Raw genomic sequence first — 23,504 nt, 5'->3', positions numbered from 1 at the left:
AAATCCGTGAGAGTAAGCCTGAGGTCGAAATCCGATGAAGTCAAAAAACGAGAGTCAAGAACGCCGAACAGTGTTAGAGAACAGCTGTGAAGCGGCGAGTGTTTCAAAGCTCCCGGCTTTTATGCGAGCCGCCTCCCGATCACGTGAGTGGGGCTCCGTGCACGTGATCGGGAAGTTGATGTGCAACCAGGAAGCGATCGCGATCGGCTGTTCCAGCCCGATCGCAATCTCCATGGCAGTTGCCATTGGAGACGAGGAAACAGACCACACCGTCCTCTTCGTGTGATCCGCAACCATCGGTGATGGCGACTCCCCTGCACCCTAGGTGATGGGACATGAGGAGGGTTGGGCGGTGAACCGGGGAGCCTGACAGTATTTTGTATCGGAGTGTCATGCAGGGTGTTGTGTGGGTGTGTGACTGACCTATCGTGCATAACAGAGCCCCCCCTCAATGGCCCACGACCGCGTGGGCAGGTGGGATGGTCCAAATGAAAACGGGAGACAAGCCTCGGAGCATGGACGTCACTCGCGGGGACCCAACACCGCTCCTCCGGACCATAACCCGCCCAGTCCACCAGATACTGGAGACAACCACGAACCATACGAGAACCCAGTATACCCGATACCTCATATTCCACAGAGTCACCCACAGACACAGGGCCAGGCGTAGACCTAAGGCGAGTAGGAGCAGGACAAGGCTTTAGCAGAGATGTATGGAATACAGGGTGAAGACGCCAGGAGGCGGGAACTGAAAGGCGATAAGCCACAGGGTTGATCACAGCAGATATCCTGTACGGACCCACAAAACGGGGTAGCAATTTGCGACAACCGGGCAGCCGGAGGTGACGAGAGGAAAGCCACACCCTGTCCCCCACAACATAGGAAGGTGCAACGGCCCTCCGCCGGTCAGCCGCAGATTTAGCAGAGACTTGGGACTCACGAAGGTGAGCGAGAGTCCGGGCATGAACGGCCGATAGCTCACGTGCACAGGAAACAGCAGCAGGGTTAATGGAATGTGTAAGGTCTGGAACAGGTAAGGTGCGGGGGTGTTGGCCATATAAGACAAAAAAGGGAGAAAAGCCAGTAGAAGAATGCAGAGCATTATTATACGAGAATTCAGCGAGATGTAGTACACTCAGCCAGGACTGTTGGTGCTGTAGAATGAGGCAACGTAAATATTGCTCCATGGCCTGGTTCACCCTCTCCGTCTGGCCGTCTGTCTCTGGGTGATATGCGGAGGAAAAACGGGAATCAATGCCCAAGAGGCCTGTGAGCGCCCGCCAGAACCGAGAAGTGAACTGGGGTCCCCTGTCCGAGATTATGATAGTGGGTAACCCGAAAAGACAGAAGATTGATCTAAAGAAAAGGTCGGCCAGAGCCGGTGCTGATGGGATGCCAGAACAGGGAACAAAACGGGCCATTTTAGAGAAAGAATCGACCACTACCCAAATGGTGTCGAAGCCCTTGGTTCGAGGTAGGTCTGTCACAAAATCCATCGACACTGTGTGCCAGGGCCTAGGAGGTATAGGCAAGGGAAGTAAGAGCCCCACCGGACGTCCCCGGCGATGTTTACATTGGGCACACACGGCGCACGTGTTGACATACCCTTCAACATCGCGCTTCATGGAGGGCCACCAACACCATCGCCTGAGGAGGTCCAGCGTGCGCTTCTGTCCAGGATGACCATTAATGGCACTGTCGTGGGACCATTCTAGTGCAAGATTACGAGTGTCGGATGTCGGTAACCATAATTTGTTTTGTATGAACGGCAGCCCATCATGTAACACCGGATCCCACTCAGAGGTCTGTTCGGGATGTAACGAAACCCATGCGCGAATGGACTCTAGAAGCGGTAAAGGAGGAGTACAGAGGCAAATGACATGCTGATCTAATAGTTTTTCAGGGAAAACAGGCAAGGATACCCCACCAGGAGAACGTGATAAAGCGTCCGCCTTCCCGTGGGACAGACCCGACCGGTGTTTTATCTGGAAGTCAAAGGCTGCAAAGAATAAATGCCACCGCACCTGCCGACTATTGACACACTTGAGTGAGGCTAAATCTTGAATGTTACGATGGTCCGTGTACACCGTGACCGCATGTCTTGCTCCCAACAGGTGATGCCGCCAGACCTGAAAGGCATCCTTGATGGCCAACAATTCCTTCTCCGTGACCGTATAGTGCGTTTCTGTAGGGGTAAACTTTCGAGAGTGAAACGCCACCGGATGTAGCCGACCGGAACAAGGACAATGTTGGGATAATACCGCTCCAAGAGCAAAGGAGGATGCATCCGCCTCTACAATGAAGGGGAGTTCCGGGTCGGGATGCTTCAGTACAGGAGCGGTAGTAAATGCAGCTTTTAGCGCATCAAAAGCCTTTTGGTGTTGTTCCAACCAGATAAAAGGCAACTTGGGGCTGGTCAAGGCAGTAAGAGGTGATACAAGAGACGAGAAATCCTGGATAAAGCGCCTGTAAAAATTCGAAAACCCAAGGAATGATTGTAATGCCTTAACGTTACAGGGTTTTGGCCAGTCCAAAACTGCACGAACCTTGGATTGATTCATTGCTAAACCCCCAGGGGTAATGTGGAATCCCAAGAATTCCACACTTCCAGTATGGAACTGACATTTTTCTGGTTTTGCATAGAGTGAAAAACGGCAAAGCCGAGATAATACCTCGCGGACATGTAGTACATGTTCTTTCAGGTCCTGTGAAAATATTAGGATGTCATCGAGATATACCGCTACACAGATGTCCAACAAATCATGAAAAATCTCATTCATGAAACGCTGAAACGTGGCAGGGGCGTTACAAAGCCCGAAGGGCATGACTACGTACTCAAACAGTCCGTAACGAGTGCAAAAAGCCGTTTTCCACTCGTCTCCGGGCGAATTCTGATTAAATGATAGGCTCCGCGGAGATCGAGTTTCGTGAAGATGTTGGCGTGACTCAATCTGTCCAACAATGGTGTAATCAGGGGAATAGGATACCGGTTCTTTATGGTGATAGCATTCAAGCGTCGGTAGTCCACACAAGGACGTAAGTCGCCCTCCTTCTTGGGGACAAAAAAAATAGGGCTAGCTGCCGGAGAGGTGGAAGGACGTATATGGCCAACCTTTAGAGCCACTTGAATGTATTCTTTCAATGCCTGTTCCTCTGAGGGGGACAGGGAGTAAATACGTCCTGAGGGAATGCTGGAATCAGGGATGAAATCAATAGGGCAATCGTAAGAACGGTGTGGTGGTAGTACCTCCGAAGAACCCTTGTCAAAGACCTCATGAAAGTCCTTATATTCCATAGGGATATTTGTCGCCACCACCCCCACTACGTGAGACTCCAAGGACGTGGACGCTTCCTCGTGTAGGGTAAGTTGTGCGACGGCCCCCAAGGCACGTGAAGGAGATTTGGTGTCGTCAGGTGCGGTGAGGCAAAAATTCTGGCAGATTTCCGATTCAAAGTGAACCTGCCCAGACTTCCAGTCAATTAAAGGGTTGTGTTGATGTAACCATGGGAGCCCTAGTATAATCCCGAATTGGGGCATCGTAATCAAATCAAAGGATATGACTTCCTGATGTATTTTCTGTATAGTTAGGGAGATCGGGGCAGTTTGTTGTCGAATTGGGCCAGAAATCAGTGCTGTGCCATCCACCGCCTGTACTGGTTCCGGACGTTGTTTGGTAATCAGGGGCAGATTCAATGACCCGGCCAGGTTTATATCGACATAATTGCCAGTGGCACCAGAATCGATATAGATCGAAACAACATGAACGATGTCGGGTGTGGGTTTTAACGTAGCCTTTACCATCACCGGCCTGATCCTGCCAAATGTGGGGAACCTGTCCGAGGGAGTTGAAGGATTGCTCGATCCGGCCCCCGGATCTAGGGTCGAGCATTCCGAAAAACCGGATTTTTTAACTTGGGGCGTCTGGGACAGGACTTTATGAAATGCCCACTCAGGCCACAGTAGAAGCAGGCATGGTCGGTTCTTCTGCGGTCCCTTTCTAGTTGTGTGATCGGGCTACGAATACCGCCTATTTGCATAGGTTCACCACCGGTATCAGAGGAGGGGGAGGATAAACTAGGAGTAGGGAACCCTGTTTCGAACCTGCGTTCGGAACGCCTCGCATCGATCTGTAGGGCGAGATCCACTAAGTCAGTATGAGAGGTGGGCAAAGAAGGAACGACGGACATAGCATCCTTCATGGTACTATTAAGCCCCCGGTAAAAAACAACTGCCCTTTTGGGTTCAGGCCAAGATGTTTCAGCAGCCAATTGGTTAAATCGGGCAATGTACTCTATGAGTGACCCCTTTCCTTGAGTTAGATCCAACAATTCAAGATCCCGGGATTGGGCTTTGTGACGTGTGTCGAATACATGAGACATTTCTGTGACCAATAACTCGAAATCATATAGGACAGGGCTATTGTTTTCCAGTAGGGGATTGGCCCATGCTGCCGCAGTGCCGGCCAGATGGGACAAGGTGAAAGCTGCCTTTGTGGTGGAGTCGGGAAAGGCCTGAGGTCTACAAAGAAAATGTAGCTTGCATTGATTCACAAAAGTGCGGAACTTTCTGGGGTCTCCGTGGAATCTTTCTGGAGCGGCCAAGGGAAAAGGCGTAGGCATGAGTACAGGAATTTGTGGCGCTACAGGGGGAGAAATAGGTTGGACAACCGGGGGTTGGGCAGCGGCTTCCCCAAACTCTACATCAGCGGGTAATGGGTGTTGTACACTTTGGATTAAATCTAACCTCTGATGTATAGCCGCGTTGGCGGCTGTCATGTCTGCCCTCAAAACTGTGAGTGCCTGTATCAATGCAGCCACGGGGTCCTCGGCTACAGGCTCCATACTCAACACAACGCGCGGCTTCACAGTCTGTCGAGACTTGCCGCGTAGTGAAGAGTATTGAGCCTCTGTCCACAAATCACCCACAGGGAGAGAAAGATAAACACTCCCTGTGCGAGCTTTGAGGCCACAGGTGGTTTGTTGATTGTAGAATCAGGTGGCGCCGAGGACTCCAGAGGCTATGTTCAATGGAAGGGAGCCTGAGGAATTGGTGCAAGGGAGCGCCGATGATTCAAACCGGCAAGTACCTGGAGGTGGGTACGAGCTGACCACCAGTAATCCGTAATGATTTCCAAGACTGAACAGAAGGAAGGTCTTAAACCTTCCAAGGGTCGAAATCCAGGTTGTAGCAAGTGAACAGGTAGGGAAAATCCAAAGCAGTCCGTTAAGCGCAAAAGGGTCCAAAGTACCAGTATCCGTGCAGAGTATCGGCAACCGTATCCAAGGAGCAAGAGTTAATCAAATCCGTGAGAGTAAGCCTGAGGTCGAAATCCGATGAAGTCAAAAAACGAGAGTCAAGAACGCCGAACAGTGTTAGAGAACAGCTGTGAAGCGGCGAGTGTTTCAAAGCTCCCGGCTTTTATGCGAGCCGCCTCCCGATCACGTGAGTGGGGCTCCGTGCACGTGATCGGGAAGTTGATGTGCAACCAGGAAGCGATCGCGATCGGCTGTTCCAGCCCGATCGCAATCTCCATGGCAGTTGCCATTGGAGACGAGGAAACAGACCACACCGTCCTCTTCGTGTGATCCACAACCATCGGTGATGGCGACTCCCCTGCACCCTAGGTGATGGGACATGAGGAGGGTTGGGCGGTGAACCGGGGAGCCTGACAGTATTTTGTATCGGAGTGTCATGCAGGGTGTTGTGTGGGTGTGTGACTGACCTATCGTGCATAACAATGCAGAATTCGGAAACAAATAAAACTGCATGTTCTCAAGCGATGGTGATAAATAATAAATATGGCAGATTTTTGCTTTCACGTGTGTTAGTATTTTACCGACGAAAAGCTGTCCTGACGACCATCTATGGTGCAGAATCACGAAATTGGCGAGGACAGTCTTTTTGGGTAATAATAGAAGGGTCTTTTTGGAAGAATCTGCTCAGATAGCCTAAATTGGTACATATGTGTATTATTAATTTTGAATGAGGTCTAACATCGCGTTACTCCTTGTATATGTGGAAGCTATGCAGCCTGTATAGGAAATGCATTATGGAGACAAAACCCAACTCTGTGCTTGATGTATTAGCAAAGTATAAAAAAGACACGACCCACAAAAGTATGTTTATCTGGAGGTGTCAGGTTCCAGAGTTTATGTCAGCAGCGGATGTATCAGAAAAGACACTTATTGTGAACTCTAATAAGGCAAAGAGAAAAATGGTGTCCTGGGATTGGATAACTACACGATCCGAATGCTTGAAATATAAACATCTAGCTATGTATATTTCTTTAATTAAGAAACCACAAACTCCGGAATTCTATGTCATCAAGTTTCCGGCGGCTAACTATCGTGATCAATTTATCAGATTCAGACTCAACATCTGGCACACAAAGGAAATCTTAGCCAAATGTAAGTTAATTCCTGTAGATAACTATTTCTGCCGCTTCTGTAATAATCCTTAAGAACCTAAAACCTTAGTTCATTTGTTGGTGAACTGTCCAAATCTTTTAAAAGAGAGAATCAGGTATTTTAAGCATTTTGTTGAAGGACACTGGAATCTTACGGCCGAACGGCTATGGGAGCTTCTTTATAACACACAAAAGACTTCAATTAGTCTGGCAATAATACACTTTTTAATGTCATTGAAGTTGTAATCTGTTTTGCCCAAGAATGTAATAAGTTATTAGAGCGAAACAGTTATTGACTGTTAGAGCAAAATGGTTAGATGTAAGACTCATGCGGAAAGATCAATTAAATGAACTAAAAAGGATGATTTTAAGTAGCAAAGACAAATTGAACTGTATGATACATGAACCACGTATATGAATTGTAATTAATTTTAAAATCTCAAAACATTTTTAATTTTGTATTTGATGTATTGAAAAGTTGATTATTCAACTATATCAATAAAAATAAAAAAAGAATAAAAAAAATACCATTAAGCTTAAAAGGGCAAAGGGACTGGGAAGTGCTTTCCTGACTGCGGCAGCTCAGACCTGGAACTCTGCCAATTTCATTACGACTGGATAAAAATATGAGGAGGTATCGTACAGCCCTGAAAACCAGACTCTTTTTATTGGTTCTTTTAGGATGTCTTTGAATCTCTCTTCTGGCTCCCGATTCTTAGCTTCTACAGATTGAATTGTAAGAATATGAAAGTGTCCCGTTGTGTTATGTTGTGTCTCTTGTGTTTTTGTGCGCCCAGATGCCCGAGGGTTAATGGCGTGTTATAAATAAATGAATAAAAATAAGTCCTAATTGCTCTTGGACTAGCTTGGCTGTGGCTCAGGTCTTCCACTCGTCCTCTCTGGTGAGTGGGCTTCCCAGGTGATGTTTTGTGGCCTTGTGGTCTTTCAGTATTGATTTTATTGCAGCTTATATAATGGCATTAAGGGTGCCTGCGTCTCATATACGCTGCCATCGGGTGCCCTATATGTGGCTTAGCACATGCATGATGGCAGCAGTAATTGCGGGTGAGGAGCTTGCTGGGCATATGTGTAGCTTCTGAGGACCTTATAAATGTTTACACCCCTTTTAGAGCATCTCCGTTAGATCAGCTTGTCCGGCACAATTCAAGTGTTACTATGTTTGGGACATTGAATTCTGAGTGCATGACCTTGGTGACTGCAGACTTCCTGTGTGCTATTGGGCACATTTTCTTTTCAGTGTTCGCTCTGGGGTGTCTCCCATTAACAACCTGACGCTTTAAACAAACTAACAAACAAACAAACAGACAAACGATGCACATCTGGCATTTCTGAGTCTTCTGAATCTTTATATCCTCCATAAAGCAATACTTTTGTCTTGAAATTGCCTGGCTTTCACCCTGGTGGGCAGATTTCACAGCAATGTCACTGGGGTGCTGGGGTGGCGGCACTGGGGGTGTCTTCTTGGCGGCTCATGATGCCTTGGATCCAGGTGCTGTAGGCCGCCACGTTGGTGTAAACCCCAGGTTTGTTCTCCTGGGCACACCCAGAGCCCCAGCTCACGATTCCATGCACAAACATGGTGCCTCTGATGTCACACACGAGGGGTCCGCCGGAGTCTCCCTAAAAAGAGGGGAGGAAGTGGTGAGTGGGGGGGCAATAGAGGGAAATAATTTTTTGTGAGAACGAGGTTTTACTTATATTGTAGAGGACACAGAACACAGACACCCCAAAAGGGTACACTAACACCTCTTCCCGTCTTTGTTAATTACAGTGAAGGACGCCAAGGGCCGGATTACAGACACTTTTCACTGGAACCAGTGCACCTTTGCTAGGTATTATCACTAGTGTAAAGAGCAGATTTGTCAATGCATTTTTGCACCAGGACCCATTTTGCCGAAGTCCTAATACAGAATTGTATTGTATTGCAATAGGACAGACTTTGCCCCGCTGAAAACATGCATTGAATGTATTGTTTACAGTAGGGCAATCTTTCATATAATGTAAATATCCTGCAAAAATGCACTCTCACCAGCGCACGTTTTCTGTAATACGGCGCCAGGTGCGCTCAAACTCGTTATCTCCCTAATTCAGTGATGTCACACACATTCAGTCAGTTAAGTGCTATGACAGGTACGGGATTTCTTGAACCACCCCTTGCCACTGGACGTTTGCTCAGGGCTCAAGTCGAGGGTAAACGCAGGGGGACGGAGTCCACCCACTTTATTCAGAGGGTGGACTAAGTCCCCCCTGCTCAAATGAGAAACATTGAATGTCTTCTTTGAATTTATTAATTAAAGACACCTCTGGGATCAAATCGTAGTTGGCAGGTTTGTAGGCCGGACACTTCACCACTGCACCATATGACCTGATGAAAAATAACAAACAACTAAAGGTGAAATGACCCATTTCGTTACTGCAAGTCCCAGGGGAAACATTTGTATTGGTTCTTGGAGTTTAAAACATGCACACCTTTTAACGTTTTAAAAAACACTATTAGAAGAAAATAGCCTCTCTTGGTTTTGTGTGCGTGTTGATTTTATGAAAGGCAAATGCCATTTGTCTTGTGTAATTTGGGTGGTTATGCAAAGCCAGTTTAATGAAATGTGCATATTCCACCTTCATCTGCTAATTTCTGGCGACATCGCATCCCATTGCGCTTGTTGATGAGTCCCCCTACTTAAATTTTTAGGACTTGACCCCTGCTTTTGCTGCCCCCATGAATACCATCTGATCCGCCAGTCTTTCAGGGACCATAGACAACATACCTTGTGACCCTGGCCTCCCTGCAGTACCTCTTCCTTTGGGGCCTAGGTGACTGCAGGCGAGGTAAATGTGTAAACCTGCTTGATTTCTGATCTGAAACCACACAGAGTGATGGCATAGTGACTTCATGCATTAAAGGTTTTTATGAAGAGCAAAGAAAGCTTTGAAATGCACCAGAGCGCTCTAGAGAGAGACACAGCCTGGCAGTGCCTTCCTGGTGGGGAAACCACACGGTGCTCGGATCTTTGGCAGTGCTTTCCTGGTGGGGAAACCACACGGTGCTCGGATCTTTGGCAGTGCTTTCCTGGTGGGGAAACCACACGTTGCTCGGATCCTTTGGCAGTGCCCTCCTGGTGGGAGAACCACACGGTGCTCGGATTCTTTGGCAGTGCCTTCCTGGTGGGAGAACCACACGGTGCTCGGATTCTTTGGCAATGCCCTCCTGGTAGGAGAACCACACATTGCTCGGATCCTTTGGCAGTGCCTTCCTGGTGGGGAAACCACACGTTGCTCGGATCCTTTGGCAGTGCCCTCCTGGTGGGAGAACCACACGTTGCTCGGATTCCTTGGCAGTGCCCTCCTGGTGGGAGAACCACACATTGCTCGCATACTTTGGCGGTGCCTTCCTGGTGGGGAAACCACACGTTGCTTGGATCCTTTGGCAGTGCCCTCCTGGTGGGAATACAACACGTTGCTCGGATTCTTTGGCAGTACCCTCCTGGTGGGAGAACCACACGTTACTCGGATTCTTTGGCAGTGCCCTCCTGGTGGGAGAACCACACAGTGCTCAGATTCTTTGGCAGTGCCCTCCTGGTGGGAGAACCACACGTTGCTCGGATTCTTTGGGGTTGGAAAGGGCCCACACTTCTCTTTTGGCATTAGCTGCCAATGGCTTGGCTTTCACAGATGTTAGGAGGTTTCTCGTCATGTTTAGAAGATGCCGACACCTCCACCTCTGGTGCTTTTGGTCTTCTGAGCTGGGGCCGTCAGACTCTAAGATTCTTTGCAAGATTGTGGTGGACTCTGGTGTTGCTAAGCTTAACCCGCTGACAGGCTATCAGAGTCGTACTTGGGTATGCCCCACCCAAGCAAGAGTCTCCCCAATGGCTTGAAGCTGGACCAGCCATCTTTTGTTTTATCTTTCTCTCTGGTCACCTTTTCTTCTAGAATATTGACGTTGTGCTTCTCTGTAAACGTTACCCCTCTTTCTGTCTTTCTCTCGACATTCCACAATGCTCTTCTCTTATCCTCCTCCCTGCCTCTCACGTTTTCTCTGATAGTTTCCTTTTCCCCCTTTTTCTTCACTGATCCTCCTTCTCTCCCTATTAGTACTCTCTCCCCTCCTTCAGGCTGTACCAATCTCTTTCCTTCTCCTTCCTTTCTCCTTTCCATAGTGATAGGTGGCACTCCTCTTCCAAATTGCTCCTCTCCTCCTTTGTAATTTCCCCTTCTCCTCCTCCTCTACTGATGGTCTCGTCTTCCCCTCCCAACTGCTCTTCTGCTCATCGTTTATCACCTCCTTTCCTCCTCTCTCTCTTGATGATCTCATCCTCCCCTCCAAACACCTCCTGGCCGCTTCTTCCACTGTCATCTCCTCTCCTCCTTTCTTGGTGGTTTCGTCTTCCACTACAAACTGATTATCTCAACCTCTCCTACTTCCTCCTCCTTATCACTTTCCTCCTTGCCGCTACACCATGCAACACCCAACTCCACTCACCTTCAACTTCTAACTCCCATGCACCTTTATTTGCCGTGCCCACATTTGTACACCCTTGTAGGGCCCAGTGGGTGCTTAAGTGATTATCAATTGGCAGCTGGCTGTGGCCTGTGAGCGAGTATTGCAATAGGTGCTTGCTTGGCTAAACTACAATTTTACCACCTATTTTTTAAGTGTGAGCGGGGCTCCGATTGGATCTACTCGCTGAGGATTTATCCCACCGCACACCATCTCTGGCTCTGATGGCCTTGGACTGTGTTTTCCGCTTGTCCAAAGTTGAGCGAACTGCATTGTGATTACGAGTGAGTAAGTCAAGGAATCTCCTCAAGCTGCAGAAAGCTCTCTTAGTCCCATGTGAGCAGGCGCACATGGATACACACAAGTATCGCTTCTGGGTTGCTGACATTTTGTGAACCATGCTACACACTTGGCCACTGATCACCGTGGAGGCCAGCGAGCGTGGGTTTGTGGCATGGCAAGGTCACAGTAGTGCGTCCTTGTTGGGGATTACTCTGGATCCTCATCTCACATTAATTTTTCTGTACAGTCCACGTCCATGAGATACCCGGGTGTAAGGAAACCTTACACCCTCTTTAACCACACCCGGGCCAGCTTCAGTAAATGGAGGGATCATGCCTAATAGGCCACGTCTGACTGGCAGGCAAAAAGGATCCCCTCAATACAATCGGAGTGGCCTACAACGCAGAGTGGCTGGTGGTTGCACCCCCCCATGGTCTACCCAGCCCCAGGCCTTCACCTAAGACATGAGACCTTTTCACAAGTCCTAAGTTCTTTCAGACACGCCTAAGCTTTTTACAATCCTAAGTAATTAAAAATGATGAACACACCAATCTCAGTTGCTGGCACAAAATAATGTTTTGGACTATGTTTGCAATGTTAGAGCACCAATACATTTTGAGTTCAGGAATGATAGGCCTGACAGGTGATTTTCAACATGCGACAAGCCTCTGAAAGAGACACATGCATTACCTACTAGCTTTAATGTTTGACAGTAAAAATTATCCTGAATGTAGATCAGGGTCACTCACTTGCTCAGGGAAGGTCAGAGCAGCAGCCATGCATTTGGTTGCCAGCAATTTTCCAGCCAAAACTAAGATTGCATACTTAGGGCCTGCCTGATTCATGGAAGCGTTTGATAATGGCGCAATGCCGTTGGAAACTTCTGTGAATCAGGCCCTTCATTATTAAAGAGGTGCTACTTTCTGTATGGCAGGACTACATTGTTTACTTAAATTTGATGATCCAGTATATTTTGTCCTACCGATTTCACACATTGCATCCTCAGAAGACATGGCTGGACAATGTATTTCATCTACAGAACCTTTCACAGGGTTCCATGTTCTCTTGCCGACAATAATGACTTCATGGTACTTACCACTTATTGTTCCGTCAGTAATTACTTCAAATTTATTCAGCAATTGTTTATTTTTCTTCATTTTTTGAGGGGTTCCCCTTAATTACTGGCCCTGCCGCAACTCCCTCTCTACCGCCTTTCTTGCCCCTTAACCCACAATTCCCTAAAGAATTCCATGAACATTGAAGTTTCTGAGCCAAGCCACCGAAAGTGAAGTCAGACAGTTGAAGGGGAGCCTGGCAACCTTGGCAACTTGTAGCATTGGATGTCCATACAGACGCCTTGAATTTACCACTAAAATAGCAAGGAGTTTTTCTGGAAATTAGAAACTTTAAACTGAGCTTTATTGGAAGATGTAAACGGAGTGACGAATGCAATTCCTTTGGTAAATGTTTATTTTCTGCCCCTGCATGTTTCAGAAAGAAATGTGTCTCCGCTAATCGCCATACAAAAGTTTTGACTAAGATCCCAGTAGTAAGAAGGTTGTCAGAAACAATTGCTAATATGTTACACTAGCATTCAAAAGTCTTCTTATTTAGAATTAAAAGAGATAAAATGATGAGGATGTGTCCAAATGCCATCCACAGAGTAAATGAAATAGCCTATCTGGCCTATCTTTAGGTATATCTGTCTTTGTCTGAGAATCGGTGACCGGGTCAACGACTCTGTGGAAAGAGGATAAGGGCAGAATTAACAAAACATGAAGAACCTTGAACTGGGGTGAGCTGAGTACGATTTAAGAGGCTGCTTTATTGCTGAGCTTCTGATTCCATTTCTTGGGGGAAACACTGTACCGATAGAACTCTGCCGAGAAGGTCAACCCAAGGGTGAAGCTGCCAGACCTAGGGGGAGGAACTCATTAATGCTGCCTAGAGCAGATGAAAACATGCCACTGAGTGACACGAGATGGAAGGTTTGGACCACAGAGAAGGAGAAAGAGGTGACACTGCACCATAGCATGTGCAACACTGACCACTGAGAGCCCTGGGAAGCCGCATGGAGGACGCTGCGACTTGGGCCCTCCAGAATGTGAGGAGTGCTAGAACACTGAAAGAACACCAGTGAGAATTGTATGTTGGGAGTTGCAGTCCAGTCACTCCCCAACCTGGCCCAAGGGGCACTGAAAGAGAGAAAGCAAATCAGGGAAAATGGTTTCTTAGAAGTTGTGGGTCTAAAACTTCTCAAATCCTATCGGTTGGCACTAGTGAGCACTGCTAATTGAAAAAAGAGGATCTAAGAAGGTGAAGCTGAGAAGCCTCAAGAGAACCAGCGCAACCGGTCTTCTGTGATTTGAAGGTTTGAAGCGTGGAGCAAGAGGCACAGAGGGCTACAGAAATTGTAAAATAGAGCGTGGTAGGCTAGACTAGTCATTCTGAGATAGGAATCAAGAAATGGAGGAACAGAGAGACCTGATGTGAGAGTCTGACATACAGCAGCAGTAATGACATCCAAACACATGAATGAATGGTCATGGATTGACTCGTGATTTGTAAAGGGGACTACACCAGGCGTTCACACCTACCACAGGGACAAAAATCATCGGCCGGGAAAGTTCTTTTATATCGCTTATGATTACAGAATTCCAGCCAGAGAATGAGTGCTGGTTCAAACCAATATTAAAGCAGGCACAGCCATTCATGCAGGAAAGTAAAGATTCATGGCCCCACGCTCTGGAAGGTTTATCATGAATTTAAGTAATGTAGGGTCCGTGGTAATAGATGAGGACTACAAAGGGGATGTTGGAGTAGCTTACTTTAACTGTCCCGCATTCTGCGAGGGGTGCAGTAACATAACAGACCTGGAATAATGGAGATGGATAAGGTGTGGCAAGAGTATTTGGCTCCACTTAAACCCGGGATACAAACATTAAATTCAGGAGCCCAATCTAGCCTGCTAAACTGGGAACCCATACTGAGAAACAGGCCCTCTCAGGGGAATGAGGGTGCCTGATCCCCGACACCCAGCTGGTGCCAGAGTGTCTGCGAGCGGACCCCATCCCAGGCTCTCCTTACCTTCAGTCGCCAAGGGGCAGAGACCACACCTGGAGGACGGCTGCCGAGAGGCAGTGAACGGAGGCAGCACGACGCCAGTAAACCGGCCGCACTAAAGAAGGGGAAACGGAGTCATCGATGCCACAGGAAGGCCACGAGCCGGTCTGGCAGTGTAAAGTAGCGCAGGACGCTGCTGGAGCCCGCGCAAAAGGAAGAGCCCCACCCGGCACCCACTATTAAAGAATCCACTAAACCACCAGGGGTTATTGTAACACCAAAAAGCCTACAGTTGGGCAATAACAGAGAACATCAGTTCCCTTTCATGGCTCATTTTAGAAACGTACCTGGGCATTTTAAGAAAGGGCAGGATTACAAGCCCTTCCGAACCTCCTCCCAGCCCTCCCCTTTCACACCCCTCTAAACAAGGAAAGTCATTGGTAGGGAGAGCTGACCAATCCTGCGTAGGGGTGGCTATTTGAAGGTAGGTTTGGGAGCTGCTTAGTGTGGGATGTAGTTGGGTGAGGACAAGACGTGGAGGAGGACGTATGAGAGACCAGAAGAGGAGAGCATGAAAGGAGCATGGAGGTCACTGGGGAGAGGGGTCTGTGGAATGTTTGTGTGTGGGAGTGAGGAGTGAGTGTTTTAGGAGTGTAGTAGGAGTAAGAGGAGGTAGTAGGAGTTGTAACTGAAAGTAGTAGCAATAGAGTTCGAGGAGTGGTAGTAGGTAGTAGTGAGAGAAGGAGTTGAGAAAGTAAAAATCAATGGGTGGAGGTAGGAAGTACGAGTGTAACATCGGAGGTTTAGTAGAGTCATACAGAGGAGATTTTGGGATTCAGTGTAGGAGATGGTCAGGCGAGACTGTGCTTGGTTGACAAGTCAGTGGAACGGTGTGGAAGGAATGCACCATTCCTAACTCCCTTAGAAAACTAAGCAGGTTTAGGTCAGGGAGTGTTAGAAGACTTCTAGGGAGTTAGGCAGCCATCGACTCAGGGAGACACCAATAGCCTAAGACAGTAAAAAGACAAATAGGTGTCACCGAGCCCTACTATTAACCCTGCTAGGGATGCCTGGGCTAGGGAGGAGGGAAAGGCTAGCACAGTTGAGAGAGAGAGAGAGAGAGAGAGAGAGACAGCCTTAGAGCAGAAAACCCCTGAACCCCGGTTAGCCCCAAAATCCCAAGGTTCCATCAGCCAGTCGATTTGTTATGTTCCATAAACACCCTTGAAACATCAGTCATGCTTCCCCAGTGGTTATTCGCGGAAGACTCCGCCACACCTACCCAGAGCGATTGGATTGCACAAACTCAGATAGACAAACAACTTTTGAAGAATGCCTTTGACCAGGTGCAGACTGTGGTAATTCTTTGCGTGGGAATTGGGCCTGCAGTAGTGTGTAACCCTAACCATGTTTTGTTATGCCAATGTTATTGTTTTGTAATTGCTGGTCCAGCATTTCTTATTTACCCTTGTCTTGGGTATTCCTTTTCAGAATCCTGCGCCTGCAGAGTTGCAGTTGCGGCAGCTGATGCCGCTCCAGCCAGAAGGCTTGGGCTCAAGGCCAGGGTCATTTTATTTATTCGTTTAACTAAATTTATTGCATAATTTATTAGAATTCCTCATGGCTACTTGAATCCTATTTTACAGACCTCTGAGGATGGGTATAAGACCAGAGAAGTATTCTTTACTAAGAAAAGAGGGCTATTATCTCCAGCTGATTGTCATTCAAAAGATGTTGGCAAGCCCTGCTACCTACTATGGGTGCATCACCCCTGAAAAAAGCCATCATGGACTACGCACATTTAACGACAGCACATGTGGGTACAGCAAAAACGCAAGAACATTTCTTAATTTGATCCTCTTGGCTGGGGTCCTACAGCACACCTAAACAGCACTGGAAGACGTACCCCATCTGTCATAAGACATTCCCTAAGCACACCATCAGCCATTACCAACAACCGAAATCCATTTTCATCAAACTGTTATGGACATCGTTGCCCACTCGTCTAAAAGTGGTTTTCAGATAGGTACTTCTTTTGTTTAACTTATTCAACATCCTATATACAGAGGCTTTTCTGCTACTGACTAATACATGCCATAACATCCTGAAGGTCATAATACTTAGTCAAGGAGATTTTCCTCATGAAATAATAATAGGTCAAGGCACTTCATTTGTGTACATTGTCATGGAAGACGTGAAAAGGTTTTTCAAATGAAAGAAAACGTCTAAGAACATTAATCTTCCATCCACTAACCTATGGACTTGTGCAGAGGTTCATTACGACACAATCTCATATTACACCAAGTTGTACATAAAGATGGGAAGAATTGGGATATCTTTCTTTCCTGGGTCATGTTTGCCAGAAGAATAAAACACAAGCTTCTACTGGCTTCTCTCAATTGAAGCTGGTGTATACTTGTGTCTCACACCATGTGCTGGACATATTGAAGGAGGAGTCGAGAAACAAGCCCGACCATCCAATCTTGAGGAAGTTCATCCAAAACAACCAAGAGCACATGGTGGTTGTATGAGAACATCTGTGTGACAATCTAGAGAGCATCCAGAAGAAATTACAAAGCTTATATGAAAAAGCATCTTACAAAGTTTACAGGTGGTAGACCAGGTCTGTGTCTTGCGTATGAGCCGTGAACACAAGCTTCTAGCATAGTGGAATTAGCCTTACCCAATTTTAGAAGTACTACACTTAAGTACCATATTCACCAGCCTAACTGGAAAAAATAAAGCAAATTGATCTCCTTAATTGAAGGTTTTGTTAGAGAAACCATAACTGGACTAAAACATCATCGCATATACGACCCATCAGGAGGATGTTGGGCTGCTTTGGATACCCCCTCACAAAGAAAGTTCTTCCATTCCCAAGTTACTTAATGCTGAACAAGCTTTAAATCTCATATCCTTCCTGAGTAATTTTCAGAATTTCATTTCGGACGAGTCAGAAAGGCTGAACCTCACTACGCACAGAATGTGTATACCTCCCAACACAGGGCCTGATGCACAGAAGCGTTTTATAATGGTGCAATCCCATAGGAAAACATTCTGTGAATCAGGCCCACAGAGTCAATGGGGGTCATTACGAGGTTGGAGGTAATTGGAAAAACGATGCCGGTAAAGGATTACATCGCATACGGCTCCGGGCTATTCCGACCTAAGACCCCATTATTAGAGGCTAGTAACGGTGCCTCTAATAGCGGCAAGGGCGCGGGCACGCGGCCCTTCAAGCCGGCAATACGGGCATGCCGTTAATGGGAGGACATCACAAGTCAGGCGGACATGCAAATACTGGCATCATGAAGGCGCTAATAGGGGATACCGGCATGCCGGCAATACCAGCATCGTGAACCAACCGTTAAATGCTATGTGCAGTGTTCCCAACTGCCACAGGTGCACAAAATGAGCAGAGGTGGAGGCAATGGAGTCTAGGCCAGCACAAAAGGAGCACACCCACATACCACACCCCTTCCCACACCAAGATGATTCCAATAGTAGTAGCAATACTAGGGATGGAGGACATGCTTGCGTTGCTACACCAGCAACAGCAACAACAGCAACAACAGGCACCACAGAGGAGACGCAGGAGGAGAAGGAGGGTAAGACAGGCCCAGCATGCACCACCAGTGCAGCCAGCGGTACCATGCAGACAGCCCCCAATCCCTTGCATCAGAGCCAGTCCATTCAACCTAACCCCTAACAGATCCACACCCTGTACCGTCTGGACTGGGACACCATCACCACCATCGTGGACATGATACACGACATTGTCAGCCTCATTGAAATACGCACCCCCATCCCCCTCTACTGAAGGTAGTGCCGGTGCTCCACTTCCTTGCCACAGGCACCTACCAGCACACAGTGGGGCACATGCATGGCATATCACAACCCTTATTTTCTCGCAATCTGAACCAAGTGCTGGATGCCCTCCTCAAGCACACAAGGGACTACATATCCCTACCACAGACTCCCCAGGAGATTTCTGATACAAAAGTTGGCTTCCATGCACTGGCAGGCATGCCAAATTGTATAGTTGCCCTCAACTGCACCCACGTGGAGTTGGTGGTCCTGCATGCCATGGAGGTGGTGTACCGCAACCGCAAGCAATACCACTCCATCAATGTCCAGATGGTATGTGACGCCAGCAAGATCATCACACATTGTTGTGCCCGATATCCCGGATCAACTCATGACTCTATGGTCCTGCGGAACTCCACGCTACCACGCTACATGGAGCGACATGCTGGACGACGTGCCTGGCTGCTTGGTAAGTTGCATCACAGGCACATGGCCCTGAAATGGGGAGAGAGATGCACACACCACCATGGCGTCAATGTGGATGTGACAGCACGATGTGCACATCAACACTGTGCCCCAAAGCATCCCAAACTGAACATGACAATCAAATCCCATAGGAATGAAGTAAGGTTGACACCTATCACAACATGACCAACAGTAAACCACCCCACATCCCACAACATGTGCACCACTCATCAGTGGACCTCACCCTCCGTAACACCATCCAGCAACATGCAGTGAATGTGCACTATGTTGCTGTCTCCAGCAAATCACCACACAGGACAAGCATCCATGGGAGTGCATTGAACAAAACCACCAAGGGAATCCACTGTCTGTCACAGGGCTGCCACAACCACAGGAATGCAGCATGTCACCATGGGAAAAATCAGTGCTGAATACCTAACATTGCAGATCCTACTGCCAACGCTCCCAGTCAGAAAATCCTACAGAACACAACACATCACAAATTAGACACGAACACAGCTGTATGCGTACACAATGCATGAGCAACAAGAAGGCAGTGCACACCGTGTATCATCTTGAAGATGCAACCCACACTATTAGTCCATGGCACAGGACACATTGAGGGCCTACAAATGGCGTGCATACAACCAGGGACATGTGCATGCGACCAACGATAATCTGCAGGCATGTGTGACTAGTACAGCTGTCCATCATGAATCGACTGACATATACCTTTTTTTGCCTCCCATGCAGGTGACAGTGGCTATCCCTTGAAGCCGTGGCTCCTCACCCCTGTCCAAAACCCACAGAACAGGCACAATGAGGACTACAATCGTTCCCACACCCGTACCCGTGTGGTCATCGAGCAGATCTTTGGCCTGTTGAAGGCACGGTTTCGCTGCCTTAGCCGGTCGAGTGGGGCACTCCTCTACAGGCATGAGAAGGTGGCCAAGATCATCATGGCATGTGTCATGCTGCACAACATGTGCATCCGACGGAACGTGACCCTGCCCCCTGACATTAAACTGCTACCACATGGTGATGATGAAGGGGATGAAGAAGATGTGGCTGCACATCATCGCGGTGCCGATGCACAGGAGGGACGTGCTGTGCGTCAGTCAGTGATTGCAAAATATTTCTGACACATGGCTGCAGAGGGTGACATGATAGTTGGACAGAGGGCACTGGGTGTGGGAGTACATGTACACTATGCACTGTATATGAATAAATGACACATGTGCAATGATGTATGTCCACTCAAGATATTTTTTCACACAACAGGTTTATTTAAATGTCCAATAAAGATGAAAGTGCACTAACCCTCCACCACCCTCACCCCCTCCCCCTCCCACCACAACTCCCCCACACACCCTCACACCCTTCCCCCTCCCCCCACAACTCCCCCACACATGGTGTCCACACAAGTGTCTATTGCCTTCATCAGGCTGGGCAGTCTACTTCCTGCCACTCCCTGCACCTGGTGGCGGCATGTCTGGGCGACGCAGGGTGCGCGCCGACCTGCGTAGTGGGCTAGTCTGTGTGGAGCTCAAGGACAATGGGGTTTGCCGCCTGCTCCATTTGGGGGGCCAGAAGCTCAGCCTCCATTGCATCAGCAATGCGGCTGATACCTCCTCGCACAGTCTACTGGTGCTATCGGCAATTATCTTCCCCAGAGAGGCTGTGTTCTCGCCCCACTCCTGCCTTGCTTGTGCATTGTCAGTAACAAATTGTCATACCAGGGCAGTTAGCTCCTCCTGCCACTGCAAAGCTTGCCCTGCCTGCTGCACCCCTGCCGGTATACCTGTGGAGGTGGAGGGTGCTTGTGTGTCATACACAATTTCAATTGGGTCCCCTATGGGACTCATGGCCCCTTGGATGTCCTCCCCCCCAGACTGCTCCGGGGTGGTGCCGTGGTCGGAGTCGACCGTTGTGAGCTGGGGGGATGGTGCCGGACTTTGTGTGCCAGGCAGGTCAGAGGAGTCATCCTCAACGGGCACCCACACCTGTCCCTGCGCCTCGTCATCAGCCAGGGGTGCTGTAGCTGCCGCCTCCCCGACTGAACTGTTCTCTGCTGAGAGTGCAGCTTCAACTGTGTCCTGTGCCGGTGTGACTGGAGTTGTTGGCACAGTGTCGACGGCCCTTGGCGGCATCAGTGCCATTGCATCCGGAGGTGGTTTCTTTGCGGTGCCTGCCGAGGCTTGTATTGGGCTTTGGAGGTGGAAGGCCTGTTGCCCTCATCCCGGGCCCTCTTCCAGGGTGTGGTCAGCTGTGGGGGTGAGTCCCGGGGCTCGCTGTTATGATCTGAGCCTGTGGGGGTCGAAGAGAGGGACCGCATGAGTGATGGTTTGAGAAGCATCATGCATACATTTGTATAATGGCTCATCTGCACAATAGGGGGTAATAGGCAGTGGAGTTTGGATGATCATGTTGCTTGCTATATGGGTGGGTAATGCAGGCATCCGTCGGGGTCACTCATGTTGGGGCAGACGTATGCTATGTGACATGCATATTTGTTGTGGCCTGCATGCAGTGTGACTTATGCCATTAACATCTTAGTGTGGTTTGTGTAAGGTATGGCATTGCCTTGCGGCAGGCATCTGCATGTGTCTGTGCTGCGTACGACAACTAGGCTGGGAATGTGTGTGTATTGGGGCATGGCTTGCCTCTTTAGACAGACATTTTGGTGGACTATCATCAGACTCTGCATTACAGTGTTTTCTTAGGTCACTCACCTCCTTCCGCTGATGAGGTGGTGCCACACTCCATGTAACCAACGCCTTAAATGGCCTCTCTGCCGATCAGGCTGGCACATATCTCCTACCACCGGGACAGCTTTATCAGAGAGCTTGCTCCTCCGTCAGTTGCCATGGCCTGGCTCCTGTTTGCATTAGAGGATGTTGCGGACTCGCAGGCGCAGATCATACCACCTCTTCCTGCAGTCCTTAGTTTTGCAGGGGGTGTTGCCAACCGCGCTGACGTTTTGTGCCACTAGTGCCCAGAGCTCCTTCTTTCTGATGACAGCCTCCCTCTTGAGGCTCTGGGCAAACACTACATTGGCATTCTCAGCCAGGGTCTCCGTCAGCATGGTGAGATCGTCTTCATTAAAGCGCTCCTTGCGCTGGTGGGAGGTGCCTTTTTATGACTGCCTTGGGCATTGTATAGTTGTTGTGGGTAGATTTTGGCACACAGCAATATACTGCAGGTCCTGGCTGCTGAGAATGGCAATGGATTGTGTTTTTAAAGATGGCCGCCGTGCTCTTTCCCGTTCCTGTGCAATGACGCTACTTCCGGTTCCGCTTATTTACGGTGACCGTTATTAGCGGTGTCCGCTAATGCCGTCTTGATTCATGCCGGTAGTGCTGTCTGCACTTTGCATGATGCTGCTTAGGGCCATTTCTGGGACTTTTAGGGCATGTCGGTAATGTCATTACCTGCATGGCGCAAAGCTTGTGCACGCGTACTCGTAATAGCCCTCTATTAGTGGGCTCTTGACTGCATGGACCCATCATTTTCTCCATGCCGGTAAGGACGATTACTTACCTCCAAACTCGGAATGAGGGCCAATGTCATCTGGCCAACGTTTAAAGAGCAGTAATTAAGGAGATTGAGTATAATGTGCTGAGAATGGGTGAAATTAAGCAATCATTTAACAAATGGTCCTCTCAGTTTTCCTCATCCCAAAGCCTGATAAAACCAGGAAGTTTTGCATTGATTTTAGAAAGGCCAATGCAGAAGCCGAATTCAGTGTTTATCCAATGCTGTGAATCAATGATCTCATCCAACAATTGGAAAAATCTGTCTACATTTCCAGGACTGATCTGACAAAAAGATACTGGCAAGTAAGTACCTTTCCCTCCTGCAGGTAAGGAGAAGACTGCATTTTCAACACCACAAGCCATGTTTGACTTCAAGGTACTACATATTTATCTACATGAATTTCAATGACCTTTCAAAGATTGATGCCTCATCTTTTGGTTAAACATCAGAAGTATGCAGAGACAGACTTAGATAATGTAACTAGTCACATTTGAACATTGGCTGAACAAAAGCTGACTCTCTGAGTGAAGCGTACTTCAAAGCAACAACCCGGGTAAATGGTGAGTCCAAGTATATATTCCTTGACCTAAACGTCAGTAAAATATCTGGGATCCCAACATAGAAATGGAATAATCCCATCACAAAAGTCTAGGGTAGCGGCCATTTGGAGCATACCATTGTCTGAGAAAAAGAAAGAGAGTAGAGCATTCTTGCACCACATTGACCGGTTTAGACAAAAATGCATTCCAAGATTTGAAATATATTCTATGTTTAGCACAAGTCTTGAACACCATGAAGTTTGCAGACCCCTTTGTTCCCCAGGTCAATGCTTTCCGGGTAGGTCTTGGCACTGTGTTGTACCAAATAGGAAGCATGGAAGTGCAACCAATCTTGTTCATCAGCAGGAAACTCCTTCCCTGAAAGACAAACAAACCTTCTTTCAAATAACCCCTTAACCGTCCTCACCTAGAAACTCTAACCTTATCTTTGCCGCTCGCCTTCTGACTACAGTTGCCCCTCACGTTCACCGCATCAACTCCCAACTTCCTATCCCACAATTGGGGTTTGGAATGCCCAATACCCCTGTAACAAGACATTCCTTCTCACCGACCACTTCCCTCTTACCTTCCTCACTTAGCAGTTGTGGCTGTGTGTGAAATATGGAATACCCCCATGACACAGACACATTAGCAGCACTCCACACCAACTCTGAAATCCTTTCACACTTCCCCCAGCACTTTAGTAGAGGACTGACAGCAGCAGACGTAAGATATCTGATGCTGGAGGCATAAGGAGGGGGACACATGTGCAGTAAAGGTTCCCATGAGTTCCTGGCAGTTCCCAACCTGTACTAAATAAAGAAGGTTGTCAAACATAAAGTCTCCATGTCGTCTGTAAAGATGACCTATCGACAGAAGGCATTA

The 23,504-nt window shown here is 48.1% G+C and overlaps 1 protein-coding gene across 1 annotated transcript in view; it reads right to left on the bottom strand.

Moving 5' to 3' along the window:
* Positions 1 to 6,617: 6,617 nt before the first annotated feature.
* Positions 6,618 to 23,504, bottom strand: part of F12 (coagulation factor XII) — a 379,673-nt gene continuing 362,786 nt past the window's right edge. The window contains exon 14 of the mRNA XM_069651529.1: positions 6,618 to 8,048. Coding sequence (XP_069507630.1) covers positions 7,851 to 8,048 — 198 coding nt within the window. The 3' untranslated portion in view covers positions 6,618 to 7,850. The remainder of the gene's footprint in view (positions 8,049 to 23,504) is intronic.

Source organism: Ambystoma mexicanum, chromosome 3p (genome assembly GCF_040938575.1).
Source record: "Ambystoma mexicanum isolate Mex_15411 chromosome 3p, UKY_AmexF1_1, whole genome shotgun sequence".
In the NCBI taxonomy this organism is placed as follows: Eukaryota; Metazoa; Chordata; class Amphibia; order Caudata; family Ambystomatidae; genus Ambystoma; species Ambystoma mexicanum.
Note: the sequence above shows the minus strand (reverse complement) of the source record. Positions and strands in the feature narration are given on the sequence as shown.